Source organism: Rhinolophus hipposideros (assembly GCF_964194185.1).
Source record: "Rhinolophus hipposideros genome assembly, chromosome: 5".
NCBI lineage: Eukaryota > Metazoa > Chordata > Mammalia > Chiroptera > Rhinolophidae > Rhinolophus > Rhinolophus hipposideros.
Window position 1 is genome coordinate 31,233,877 of NC_138051.1, and position 15,475 is coordinate 31,249,351.

The window sequence follows — 15,475 nt, forward strand, 5'->3', positions numbered from 1 at the left end:
ATATGTTCAAATCCTAATGCCCAATACCTATGAATATGACCATATTTGGAAATAGGGTGTTTGCAGATATAGCCAATTTAAGATTAAGTTGTACTGAATTAGGATGGATTAGAAGACACTGATCAGCATTCTGATGGCCTTAAAAAAGCCTGCCCTTTTATGTGTTCCTAAAAATTACTTCATATAAATATTATTCCTTAGTAATTTAGGCTCAAGATTACTATAATCTCTGGTTTACAAATACTTTATATGTAACTCTCTCATTTCAAAATTGAATGTCCCTCCCTTGTGAGTGAGAGACAAAATGGATTCAGTATCAGTGTGTATAATCAAATCAGTGTGTATAATCAAATAAGAGCTTCTCTCTGAGTTTGACCATCAATAATGAACATCATTAATCAATGAGGGCTCTTCACAATACAGCCATCACTTAAGAGATCTTCCTGCAATTCACTAGCTGTCCACATACTCTCCTCATTGCCACTTTCATTTCTTGATTCCTGAATGTGTAAATGATGGCATTCAGGAAAGGAGTGAGAACTGCATCAAAGATTGTCAGAAACTTGTCCAAGTGTGTGGAGGGAGATGGCCACACATAGACAAATATCAAAGGACCAAAGAAGAGGACTACCACAGTGATGTGAGCTGACAGTGTGGACAGAGCCTTGGATGAACCATCTGAAGAGTATTTCTGAACAGTGAGAATGATGATGATATAGGAAATTATCAGTATTAAGAAGGAGCCAACAGAGATGAATCCACTGTTGGCTGTGACCATGAACTCGAGTCGGTGGGTGTCTGTGCAAGCAAGTTTGATGAACCGAGGAAGATCACAATAAAAGCTGTCCAACACATTAGGACCACAAAAGGGTAAGTTTATCACAAAAGCCAGTTGAACCATAGAGTGAATGAGGCCAGTCATCCAGGCAGCCACTAAAAAGAAGATGCACATCCTTGGGCTCATGATGGTCAGGTAGCGGAGAGGCTTACATATGGCAACATATCTATCAAAGGCCATGGCGATAAGCAGCACCATCTCCACACCACCAATGACATGGATGAAGAAGATTTGAGTGATACAACCCCTAAAGGAGATGACTTTACGTTTTCTGAAAAGGTCATAAATCATCTTGGGGGAAGTGACAGAAGAAACTCCCAGGTCAACGAAGGAGAGATTGGCCAACAAAAAGTACATGGGAGAGTGTAAGTGAGGGTCAGAAGTCACCGTAAGCATAATGAGGGAGTTTCCCATCATGCTTGCCACATAAAATGTAGAGGAGACCACAAAGAGGAGTAATTGGATCTCCCAGGAATCAGTGAGTCCCAGGAACACAAACTCTGACACTGCAGAGTGATTCGCTCCATCCATTGGCTTTGTCAACTTTGCAACCTGAGAAAGTAAATTATGATAATTATATAACAAGTTAGGAGAGAGATCAAAGTTATGGAAGTCTTTCTCTAAACTGACTTGATATGCTCAGGGCCTCTGAAATGTCACAGAAAAATTGATAACTTTCATATGGAGCTGTTCTCTACCACAAAGTTGTCTCTGCATTTAATACCCTCTGTTTCTTCCCAGAGTTAATCCCATGATATTACTCATGAGACACAAAATGTCAACATGAGTAACAGGAACTCAACTTCAAACCTTTTGATTTTTGCTGCAAAACGAATATCTGGCCCCAGTCACATAGAACTAATCACTACTGCAATCCTTGCAAACCTATAAAGCTTCATCTGACAGACAAACCCTTCTCCTCCCCAGTCCCTACCTCTGATGACATATTCATCTTAAATATTACTTAAATGTTTACCACATCTATGAAGTCTTGTTTTATTATTATGGTATTTATCGTTACTGGTATAAGCACCTGGTTTTCTCTGCATTTAATACCCATCTACTTCCTCCCAGGGTAGATACTATGATGTTTTTCATGAGATACAGGATTGGTCAACGTGGGTAATAGGAATTCAACCCCAAATTCTTTTGATTTTTGGTTCAAGACTAATATAGCCTGGCTTCAGTCACATGAAACTCTTGACCAGTTCTTAACTATTCCATCCACTTGCAAGACCACAAGCTTTATTCTGGCAAATGGAACCTTCCTTCTGACTCCCTACCTCTGGAATATATTTATCTTCAAGTTTTGTTAACTTTGAACTGTATCTGTGAGGTCTGGCTTTATATTACCAGCATTTATTTTACTATCTCTTGTATTTTAGTAAACTGAGTGCAGTTTTTTTTTCCAATTTTTTCTCTTTATTAAAATTTATTGGGGTGACACGGATTAGTAAAATTATGTAGGTTTCAAGTGTACATTTCTATAATACATCATCTATATATCACATTGTGTGTTTATCACCCAGAGTCAGTTCTCCTTCTATCACCATATATTTAACCCCCTTTACCCTCTTCTACCCCTCCCCCCTTACACTCTGGTAACCACAAAATGGTTGTCTGTGTCTATGAGTATAGGTTTAACTCACCAACCAGACTGTAAGCTTCTTGAAGGCAGACTTATTCATATTTGGGTTCCCTGAAGCAATGAAAAAGTGGCCCACACAGATGTAGGGGTCCATGAATTTTCTGTTACCAGTTTGAATCATGTTAGGTGCAGAAATTGAAAGTGTTTGGAAACTTCTCCAGCAATTTATATCACAGCAAAATCCAAGTTACGATTTTGTATTTACTAACGTATCAGTCCATGAAGGATTGGGGAGAAAAAACTGGTTTTCACAAAAGATCATTTGAGAAGCACACCCCTAACACATGATCTGAAAAGCTCAAAACTATGCAGGGCATCATGGTGTAGTGAAAAGCATTTTGTTCAAACTTCTGTGGAAGTATTTATCACATTAACTTGTAATTTTAGCTTTATTTAGAAAAGAAACCATAGCACAGAGGAAAAAATATGGTCTTTGGATTCAGAAAACCAAGATCTATATTATGATTGAACCACTAACAAGATGGCATTGGGCAAGTTACTTGACTTCTTGAACCTCAGTTATCTATAAAATTGAAATTAATAATACTAACTTTGCAGAGTAAGTAGTAGGAATAAAAAATTAAAGTTTTGTAATCATGTATTTTGTATGTCTGGATTAATATGTAAATATTCAGTAAATGTTCATTTTACTTCCCTTTCTTTCACTTGTTCATAACAGTGCTTATCACATGAGAAAAATGAATAAAAAAGAAAAGAAAATGGTATTGGTAAGCAGAGAGCATCAAAATCCCATATCTAAAAGACATTTCAATAACAGGTTATGATTAGCTCCTTCTACGTAATAATAGATTATTACATTCATAGTCTTTAAGTGATCAAAATAAAAACCATCCTGTGTAAATTATATACATTGGCTCTTAAAAAACACTATTTCTTTGTAGTACTTACTACAAATGTAATTCATTGATTTTTTTTGTTTTTCTGTTCTCGCTCCCCATGTGACTGCAATGCCCATAAAGTTAAGGAATATATCTGACTTAATATCCAGTGTATCCTAAAACTTAGAATCACACCAGGTACATAATAAGGATATGTAAATATTTCAGGAAATAAATATATGCTAAAAAATAGAAGAGGATGTATTTGTATAATTAAAAATACGTGGAAATACGCGTAATTATATAATTAAGGAAGATGGGTAAAGAGATTGCACAGTTCCTAAACAACAGAGAAAAATAGAAAATAGGGGATTATAAAAGTGGAAAAGAATTAAGGAAAAAGAAGAAATAAATGAGATTAAAAGGAAAACCTAAAAAGAATGAAGAAATTAGGAAAATATGTGTATAATGACAAAGAAAGGAAGAATAAAGTTTACCTTATTAAATAAAAGGTAGTTTTATGAGGCATGGTTTGCATTATACACTTCAGAAATTCTATAATTGTAAACAAATTATAGTTTTATATCTTCAGGAGTCTTTTAAGTGCCAACACTCTTGGGAGAGTTTCTCAATAAGCCTTTATCAGGCATGCACATACAGTTGTGAATTAATTTGCCTTTGGCTCTCTACTCCTTACCAACTAGGAAAAAACCAGGATTTTTAGGAAAAGTGAATTTAAATCAAAATGAGATATAAATATGGAACCTAGATGTACTAAAAGCATGAGAATATATCCATTCAAATATCAGGGAATACAGAAACTTGAAAAGTTTGGGTCACCACAGTTTTAAAGTCACTTGAGACAGTCAAGACCCAAATCTCAGTCCAGAGCAAAAGTCATAGAGAGGTTTCTAGGTGGAAACACAGAATATGATGTTTATTCACCTAAAAATCATCTACCCATATGGAAAAACTCTTGAATAATGGTGTTCTGAAATCATCTTCTCTTATAGATTGGCTATGCTTTTTAAATAACTTTTCTTGAACATTTAACTATATTCATAATTTTTTAACTAATTAAATATCCATGATGCAAGAGCAAGGTTTAATTTTTTGCCTTCTGTTTGATTAATCTTTTTTCCTTATCCATATAGAATTGATTATTTCTCCAAACAGATTCCCAAACATTTGATCCTTTATAAATGAAGGAGATATTGGTAACCTCAGTCAAATGATACTCATCAAGTTCAAAGGGATCTACAGACAGCTGTTAGGTTTGAACAAGGTACTAATCTAAATTATTGTCCATATAATGTCCTCCTTAACTTAAATATATTGTTGGTTTAACATCTTCCTCATCTCAAACTCTCTGTATTTTATCTTTCAAATTGTCACAAAACTTTCTCTATACCCAAGTAAAATCCTGCCTTCTCTAATTTAAGACCTCTATTTTTACTATTTCTAACTGTGGGAAAAATAAATAATTCTGTGTTCTTTTCAAAAAACCTTTTGCATACATGAATGCAACAAATTAAGTCACCCCTTAGTCTTCTGTTTGTAAAATTCAACAAACTCAATACCTTTTGCATTACCTATTAGAATCCCTTTCTCACTGACCCCCTTCCATCCAAAAAAATTCTCATTTGTCACCTTTCTTCATTCTACTTACTGCTTAGAGATAAAATTAATACAAAACACTCTTATTCTAAACTACATAAGAGACCAAGAAAAGTAGTTCAATCTCCCGTTGTTTGTGGGTTGTTGTTTTTTTAATTTTTCACATCATATTTTAAAGTGACATTACATTGGAAAATCTTTATTCAGCTTGGGATTTTTTGGTCTCCATGTCTTTTATTTCTGTTCAGATGTCTATGAACTCCTTTCCCTTTTATAAATTTGACAAGTTCCTAATAAAATTTGCTTCCCTGTTCACAGATGATCAGTTTACACCCATTTTTTTTGAAAACCAACAGAAAGAAAAATCCAATTACACTTCATATATACATGTCATCAATTTTTCTTGCCTGTTTATCAAGTGGCAAAGGGTGGAAATCATTCATTTAATCAGCATCAGGAAACAGAGTGATTAATTGCACTCTACGTTGAATCCAAAATATTACAAAACTATTTGACTTTTTCTAACATCTTTGACATTCATTATTCCAGGTATAATGTGAGTCTAACTGAAAACCATGTCAGTTAACCTTTCCCAATATGTCAATAAACTACTTCACAATTATTCTTCTGTACTATTCAATTCCTTATCCTAGAAAATATCTACTTTGCTTTAGGATAACACTCAAGCACTTGAGGATCTGGTTCATATTCATAGCAATTCCAAAGACAAAATTATATCTGGACTAAAGCCACTCTTTGCATTGTTAAATTTATTTCCATTTTTCCGTTTTACCTGTATAAAGAGAACAGCATCTTCCAGGAGTCTAAGATTTTCCTGTGTTCTCCAACACAAAGTGTCATATAAAATCCTGCCATAAGAAGAAATGAAGCTAATTGCAGTCAAGAGCACAGTGACCAAAGGATACTGCTAAAGCATGATAGTTTAGAAAGAGCTTCTGGATCAAGGGACTTTGCCCCTAGAGAACTATTTGGTTTGACCAGAGAAACGAAAGTATCTAAACACTAATAATAAGACACCAGAGAGAAAGAGGGAAGCAAGAGTGGAATACCTTTGTTTAAAAGCTTTATGCTATTTTGTGAGAAATATTATAAATATTGGTAGCTACCCATTAGAACTAATCTCTGAAAATTGGTGAGTATTAATTCAAAAAATTAACTGTAATCATCTTGATCATCTCCCAAAATGCCAATGTGCATAATTTTAATACAGTTTAAATAGTCAAAAAAATGTACACAAGACTTCATTTTTGTAAAACTGTATTTTGAGTAATTATGGATGTGCACAAAGATTTAGCTATGCAAAATTTCATTCCAGTGAATAGAGCTTAAAAATGAATTAAATGACTGAAATATATATTGATGATAAATTAAAGAAATTATGATACATCCATACAGTCAAATTCTCTGAAGCCATTGAGAAGCAAGTTCAAACTCTATATAGTTAAAGACCACCATAACACACTGTTGAATGAAATTCTGGATAGCAAAATAGCATGCAAAATAGTATGTTGCTGTGCATATAAATATATAGAGGGTGCCAAAAAATGTATACACATTTTAAGAAAGGAAAAAAACTGTATTAAAATTGTAATACTCAATATATACTGATAACAAAAGATGAATACAAGTCATACATATACATTTTTTTGGCACCCCGGTATGTATGTGTATATACATATATATGTGTATATATATATATATGTTTCTATATATATGTATATGTTTATGTATATGTTTATATATGTTTATATATATGTTTATATATGTATATATAAAATTTTTTCAATAACTACTTCAGGCAGTAGATTGTTAGGTGAAAAAAACGAGGAATTTTGGCTTTTACTTTTGTATAATTTATCAGCCAGGATCCTGCCAGGAAAAAAAAATGGCTCATTCAAATTAGATAACTGAAAAAGAGCTTACTTAGTAAAAGCACACAGTCAGCTGGAAAAGGGTTGAGTGGAACTGGAAGGGCAAATGGAAGCTATTCTTTTCTCTCTGCATCCACTTTTGTCTTTTATCCAAGAGACAAACAGGGCAGGAAAAACAATATTAGGATACAAGAAATCAAGCATTATAGAAGGATAATTAGCTATTATATCATTGCAGAGTGATTGAAACCCAAAATGTTAACTTCCACCAGTGTGCTTCATATGAATTACATAAAGAAAAAAGGCGGAAGATAATTAATATAAAACATAGCTATCATAATCAATTTGTATAGCTGATGATAAGGCCTATTTTGATAACAGAATTTCTCTCATTTCATCTTAGTTTCTATCAGTACTCAGGCTGGTCAAGGTACTCTACTAGTGGGATGAACAGAACTATTCTGATAGGTTATTAGTTTTGAGAAGACCCTTTGTTTAATGCAACGCTACTGATTTTCCATTGACGGAAACTATTGGGCATTGGAGTACTAACAGGCACTCCAATAAAGCCCAAGTTCTGGGCTTAATACTTCTTGTCCTTATTGTGGAATAGGAGCCAAATTTACCTCTGGTAATTGAGATCTGTCAACCCAACAAGCAGTATTGTCCTTAGACCCAAATAAGGGAATCCCCTGCCCTAGTCCCTACCCTACAGGAGACCCTAAATTGATCCCCTCCCAGTCATATGCCTTTCACCACTATGTGCCAATTTCAAGGAACCAAGGAGACTGTCCACCTGGAGCTTATGCCCATCCTCCTACATCCAGTTCTGATCCCCAAAACCCAGGAATTTTTTTTCATATTTCTTTGGGAACTTCCCCAAGTCTACAAACCTGGCTTTCCAGATTTGATATAGATATGTATAGTATATAATTATCAAATATATTTACCAACATAGAAGGATAGAACATACTGTACTCAAGATTTTGTTACCTTGATTTATAACTTTCAGACGTGTGTGTGTGTGTTTGTGTGTGTGTGTGTGTGTGTGTGTGTGTAAAGCTTATGAACCCTTGCCTCAGTTCCCACAATCCCACAAATGTCAGAGTCATGTCCTTTCCTCTCAGCTAGTTCAGTGATGATATGAGGAGCCCAGAGTGGTCAAAGACCACCCTCAGCTGTGTTCCCTTTGAAAACAGTTTTCACTGGGGCACTAGCCCTCTGAATCTGCTAAATCAAAATTCACAAAAATAATAGGAAGCATATATTTCTCCAGCAAATTATTTGGTCTTGTTGTTAGAGTGACTTTTTCCACATTAGGTTCATATATTCCAGCTTTAACATAGATATATAGTTGACCACTAGTTTAAGACATGCTCTTCATCAAATAGACAGCATCCTAAACTTGCAAGGTGTTCACCTCCCATTTGGTATAAAAGGTGAGCATTCTCTATACTATTCCACTACTCTATCAAGCCAGTTTTTTCTGGGTGTTGGAGCACAAGTCCAGTAAATGCCATGGGTGTAAGCTCCCGGTCACACTTCACTTCTATTAAACTATGTCAAGATGCAATGTTGAATGTAACATAACAGCAACAGATAAGACAGTAAAGATATTCCATGAATCAATAAATGGTAGTGCTGGCAACACAGTGTATGGGAAAGACAAGCCGTTCTGTAAATAAATAAATAAATAATGTACATTATATAAATATATTACATACATATTATAAACATATTTATAGCTTATTTTATATCTTTATAGTAATATATATTTCTATATATACATTTACATATAATTGGTATATATTTATAACATAATTTAAAAGTATTTATACTATATTTATATATAAAATATATATTTATAAGATGTATTTATATATATAATATTTATCTCTATGAAGGGAGATTAGAGATAGAGATCAATGTCCCTGTACAGATAAGTATCTCCCCATTCCATAAAACAAGGGTTTATCTCTAGTTCCTGTGATGAGGTAGACAGCTAGTTCTCTCAGAGCAGTGTGAGACATGGTACTGTACAGGGTGTTATCCAGGCTTGGGCACTCGGAAGGTATGGCAGGCTGCTCAGCCTTAGTGAGGGAAAATTAATGTTGTTGATTTTATGCAGAAATGTCTACTATGTTGCTATGGCCACTTTTAGTGCCAATTAAGCAGTTCTAGAACAGCTGGGAAAACAGGCTGACTGATATCCACAGGGACAGGTCATTTTGTTCCTGTACAGTGCATAACTTCTAATGGGCTTTTATGTGGGCATGAATGTTGTCATTTTCTGTGCGTTACTGAGAAGTCCAGCTACAAACCTTTCCCCAGAACCCCAATGATTTTCTGAGCTTATTCATTCTTGGCCCCTGAACAACTAAACAACCGAGAAGGCCTACCCACAAATTAGCAAGATTTGTGCCAAAAGCCATCTTTCCTTCCAAAGGAAGTATACAACTAAAGATATCCCCTGACATTCTTCCCATTAGCAGGGTTTTCCTTTACCATTATCCTTCAAGATAGTCTCTGAGTAGAGTTTAAAGTAATGACCATTTATTTACAGCTGGTAGCAGCATAACATGCATAACTATTCATAAACCAGGCTGTATTTTCTCCTCCATTTGGGGGTGATGGGGTCCCCATTGGTAGGGTAGGCCCATAAATAAGAATTGTTTTCAAGTAAATGAGTTATTCTAATATTATTTATTACCAGGGACCCACTATAGTGCAGGAGTTTAGATAACAGATTCTGGTTCCAAACTATAAGACTTTGAGTCCAAGCTTATTACTTAACAGACTTTGAGGATATTTAATATCTTTGTGCCTCAGATCCCTCCTCCATGACATGGGGATAATGAGGGTATCTGCTTCATAAAATTCAGCGTAAAACACTTAGAACAATACCTAGACTTAGGCTGCACAATTTCTGGAAAAAGAAAACCTGTACACATATTTTATAAATATTTTATTTTTTATTTGTTGAAATATTTTAAATTTTTTTGTGGAAGAAACACAACATTCTCAGTGTGACTTACTTAAGCAGAGTGCACAATTCATCAGTCATATTATTTCCCACACACAAAAAAAGGAATAACATTAATTGTAAGTATTTGGGGGAAACTTCAGACTTACAAAATAGCATTTAATCAAAGATTATTCTGAACACCACTGTAGACAAAAAAAAATACTATTATGAATATTAAACTTTTTTTCATAATTAACACAATGGCTTAAAATTCTGCTTTGATAGGATCTGAACAAGGAAATATATGGTAGTGGTGAAAATTAGGAAAGGATTTAGAAATGATAAAGAAGTGCTAAATGCTAATGACAATTTAGTAGGAAGAAGGAATACAATGAGAGGTATAAAGCTCTCTCTTTAAATAAACCTACAGGAAAAAGTTGAAAGATGAAATGTTAGTAGAAACTGAAATTCAATATTGATTTGAAAGTGAAAGGGCATAGACCTAGCAAACAGAGGCATTGTTTCTGGTGCCTGGCCCTCTCTGGTGATTTCTGGCTGTGTGCCTTTGGGCAAATTGCAGTCACCCCTCAATTCCTGGGTTTTAGCATGTGCAACGAGGGGATTAGAACAAATGGTGGTGGTTATCCATTCCAGCTTTAAATTCAAAATTCTAACATAGGATTAACAATTTCCCATACTGACAGATAGAGGAGCCTAATAAGGAGGCAAAACATGTTAAAACTGGGGGATCAAGAAGCAAACAATTAAAATCAAGATAGGTAGTAAATAGATTAAATATAATATAAATGCATATTCCATCTATCAATAGAATAATCTATCTGATATAGGAAAAAGATAAAATATTATTTTCTCAATTACATGGCACTCTCTTAGACCATGTACAAGGACAAATCAAAGGACATATGATTTGGGTTTTCACACTTTGACATGCAGAGTGTCAAAGAATAACATCATTTCTAATTTAATGATGAAACAGATAATATAATTTAATAGATATTAGGTTTCTAGGCATATAACATGGCCTAAGTCTTGAGTATTTTTCTGAAATTGCATGTTTTCTCTGCAATCAGCATGAAGGAGAATCTGTAGTTCTATGTCTTCAAAGCGAATTCATTTATGAAATCTTCCTGTAATGCAGAAGACGACTGCAGTCTCTTCGTCACCACTTTCATCTCTTTGTTCCTGAGTATATAAATGAATAGATTCAGAAACCAAGTAATAAATGCATCAAAAATAGCAAGATGTTTATCCAGGTGTGATATGGGAGAAGGCCATGTATAGAAAAACATCAGCAGCCCAAAGAACAAAATCACCAACGTGATATGAGCTGACAAAGTCGGGAGGGCCTTGAATGAACCACCTGAAGAGTGTTTCCAAACAGTGAACAGAATGAAGATGTAGGTAATGACCAGCAAGACAAAGAATCCCACAGAAATGAGCCCATTATTGACAGTAACTATGAACTCCAGTTCTTGGGTGTTTATTCAGGCAAGTCTAAGGAGCCAGGGAAGGTCACAATAAAAACTGTCCCGTACACTGGGGTCACAAAAGGCAAATCTACCAAAAATCAACTGAGCCAATGAACACATAAAGCCAATGACCCAGGAAGTGACTAAAAAGTATAGACACATTCGTGGGCTCTTATTGGTCAGGTACTGGAGAGGCTGACATATGGCCGCATATCTGTCAAAAGCCATGGCAATGAGCAGCACCATCTCAGTGCCTCCAGCATCATGACTGAAGGAGATCTGAGTACTATATCTGCAAAAGGAGATGGCTTTGTGCACCTTGAAAATACCATAAATCATTTCAGCGTCTGTAATCCAGCAAAAAAACATGTCAGTGACTTCGAGGTTAGCCAGGAAGAAATACATGGAGGAGTACACACGAGCATCCAAGGTTACAGTGAACACAATGACAAGACTTCCCATCATGCTTACCAAGTACAACAAAAAGGAGAAGACAAAATGGAGAAGCTGAATCTCCCATGAATTGGTAACTCCCAGGAACACAAACTCTGATATTGTGGAGTGATTCATTCCATCCATTGCCTCAGACATCAGGATCAGTTTTCAAAAAGGAAGAAAGAAAATGGAAAAGAATTGCCTACACAAATATTAGTGTTCAAGAAATAAAGCCTCTAGCCGCTATGGAAGGCAGTGTGGAGGTTCCTCAAAAAATTACAAACAGAATTACCATATGACCCAGCAATCCCTCCCCTGGGTATCTACCTAAAAAATTTGAAATCATTTATACATAAAAACACGTGTGCTCCAATGTTCATTGCAGCTTTGTTTACGGTGGCCAAGACATGGAAACAACCAAAATGTCCTTCAATAGATGAATGGATAAAGAAGTTGTGGTATATATACAAAATGGAATACTATTCGGCGTTAAGGAAAGATGATATAGGAACATTTGTGACAACATGGATGGATCTTGAGAGTATAATGCTAAGCGAAATAAGTCAGACAGAAAAAGCAGAGAACCCTATGGTTTCACTGATATGTGGTATATAAAGCAAAAACAACAAAAGAACAAAACAAACAAATGAGAAACAAAAACTCATAGACACAGACAATAGTTTAGTGGTTACCAGAGGGAAAGGGGGTTGGAGGGTGGGAGATGAGGATAAGGGGGATCAAATATATGGTGATGGAAGGAGAACTGACTCTAAGTGGTGAACACACAATGGGATTTATAGATGATGTAATACAGAATTGTACACCTGAAATTATGTAATTTCATTAACAATTGTCACCCCAATAAATAAATTTTAAAAAAAAAGGACAACAACTTGAAGCTGAACGGCACCCTCCACAACTAAGATTGAAAGGACAACAACTTGACTTGGAAAAAAGGCCTGGAAGTACACACTGTTCCCCAATACAGTCCTGTTTCCCTTCCCCAATAAAATCTTTAAAAAAAAAAAAAAGAAAGAAAAGGCAAAGAGAGAATCCTAAAACTAAGAGAAAGGCAACTATCAGGGAACTCCCTTATGACCTATAAGAAAACTCCCATAAGATTGTCAGCTGATTTCTCAACAGAAACTTTGCAGGCCAGAAAGGATTGACAAAAAATATTCAACGTGATTAAAACCAAGGCTACTCTACCAAGAAAAGCTATCATTTAGAATTGAAGGACAAATAAAGAGCTTCACAGGCAAGAAAAAGCTAAAGGAGTTCATCATCACCAAACCAGTATTACAAGGAATGTTAGAGGGACTTCTTTAAATGGAAAAAAAAATAAAGATCAACATTATGAATAATAAAATGGCAATAGCTACATATCTATCAACAATTACTTTCAATGTAAATAGATTAAAAGACAAAAGAGGGCAAAATGGATGAGAAAACAAAACCCTTCCATATGCTGCCTACAAGAGACTCATTGCAAATTGAAAGACACACACAGATGGAATGTAAAGGGATGGAAAAAGATATTTCATGAAAATGGAAATGAAAAATACTCAAAAACAAAAGCTGGCATGGCAATACTTATACCCCCAAAAAAATAGACTTTAAAACAAAGGCTATAACGAGAGAGGGAATGACCCAGTAATCCCCCTTCAGGGTATTTCCCTGAAGAAACCCAAACACTACTTTGAGGGGATGTGTGCATCCATACGTTCATTGCAGTATAGTTTACAATGGCCAAGATGTGGAGGCAGCCTGGGTCTCCATCGATGGATGAATGGATAAAGAGGAGGTGGTACATATGTACAATGTTGCTCAGCCAGGGAAGGGAAGGGGTTCTTGCCATCTGCAATGGCATGCATAGATCTGGAGGATATGGTGCTGAGTGGAGTGTCAGACACAGAAAGACAGATGTAATAGGATTTTGCTTATATGCATGTGGATTCTAAAGAACAAAACAAACAAAACAGAAACAAACTCATAGGTACAGATAACATTATTTTCTTTTTTATAATTTTAATTTTTATTTTTAAATTAAAGTTTATTGGGGTGACAATGGTTAGTAAAGTTACATAGGTTTCAAGTGTACAATTCTGTAATACATCATCTATATATCACATTGTGTGTTCACCACCCACAGTCAGTTCTCCTTCCATCACCACATATTTGATCCTTTTTACCCTCATCTACCACACCTCTCCCCCTTATCCTCTGGTAACCGCTAAACTATTGTCTATGTCTATGAGATTTTGTTTCTTTATTTGTTTGTCTTGTTCCTTTGTTGTTTTCAGTTTTATATCCCACATATCAGTGAAATCATATGGTTCTCAACTTTTTCTGTCTGGCTTATTTCGCTTAGCATCATACTCTCAAGATCCATCCATGTTGTCACCAATAGCATTACTTCATCTTTTCTTATGGCAGTATAGTATTCCATTGTGTATATGTACCACATCTTCTTTATCAAATCACTTATCGAAGGACACTTTGGTTGTTTCCATGTCTTGGCCACCATAAATAAAGCTGCAATGAACATCGGAGCACATATATCTTTACAGATAAATGTTTTCAGATTTTTGGGTAGATACCAGGAGAGGGATTCTGGCTCATATGGTAATTCTATTCTTAACTTTTCGAGGAACCTCCACACTACCTTCCATAAAGGCTGCACCAGTCTACATTCCCACCAACAGTGTATGAGGGTTCCTTTTTCTCCACAGCCTCTCCAACACTTGTTACTATTTGTCTTGTTGATGATAGCCATTCTGACTGGGGTGAGGTGATATCTCATTGTGGTTTTTATTTGCGTTTCTCTGATGATTAGTGATGTTGAGCATCTTTTTATATGTCTATTGGCCATCTGTATGTCCTCTTTGGAGAAATGTCTATTCAGGTCCTTTGCCCATTTTTTAATTGGAATACAGAGAACATTTTGATGGTTGCCAGATAGGAGGTGGGTTGGGGATGATTGAAAAAAGAAGAAGGGATTAAGAAATACAAATTGGTTGTTAAAAAGTAGTCATGGGAATATAGGGTACAGCATAAGAAATACAGTTATTAATACAGTCAATAATATTATTGGGTACTAGATTTGTTTGGGTGATAGATGGGAAGGGTTGGGGGCAGGATATGAAAAATGAAGGGAGTAAGAAGTACTAACTGATAGTTACAAAGTAGTCATGTGGATGTAAAGTAAAGCATAGGCAATATACTCAGTAATATGGTAATACCTATGTATAGAGCCAGGTGAGTACTAGACTAGTTATGGGTATCATTTCTTACATTATACAAATGTCTAACCACTATGCTCTACACCTCAAATTAATAAAAATAATATTGAATGTTGTGGGGACAAAACCCCAAAAAACAGTTTCCAGGCTCTCGGCCTCACATAGAAAGGTGCTGGCTCGGGTAGTAAATGGCCATCAACTGTGATCAGATGCCAGCAGCTGTGGCTAGTTGGCCGTCAGCTGTAACCCGTAAGCCATTGGCCACTAATATAACGGCTGTGGCTACGCTAGCAGGAAAGGAATGGGGGCTAGCAAGAAGATGGTGGCTGGCAAGCGCGGACTGCTGTTAGGCAGATTATGTAGATCCTGCTTCCTGTGTCTCCAGCCCAGCCGCCAGCGAGAATATATTGGTTTGACTCCCCTACTTATGGCTCCATGGGTGTTCCTGTTTGGCCTTACCGTGTCCTGCGTTCTTATGCGGGGAGTGGGAGCTGAGACCCTGCACGACA

At 35.7% G+C, this 15,475-nt stretch overlaps 1 protein-coding gene and 1 pseudogene across 2 annotated transcripts; both read right to left on the reverse strand.

The window, feature by feature from the left end:
• Positions 1 to 430: 430 nt before the first annotated feature.
• On the reverse strand, positions 431 to 1,375 carry LOC308497202 (olfactory receptor 4F3/4F16/4F29-like; the record flags this gene model as incomplete). Its single annotated transcript, XM_081047563.1, has 1 exon — positions 431 to 1,375. The coding sequence occupies exon 1, from the start codon at positions 1,367 to 1,369 to the stop codon at positions 431 to 433; it is 939 nt and encodes a 312-aa protein (XP_080903689.1). The 5' UTR covers positions 1,370 to 1,375.
• Positions 1,376 to 10,934: 9,559 nt separating this feature from the next.
• LOC308497192 (olfactory receptor 4F15-like) lies at positions 10,935 to 11,868 on the reverse strand (annotated as a pseudogene). The gene has a single exon. The product of its transcript is annotated as an olfactory receptor 4F15-like (transcript).
• Positions 11,869 to 15,475: the final 3,607 nt, after the last annotated feature.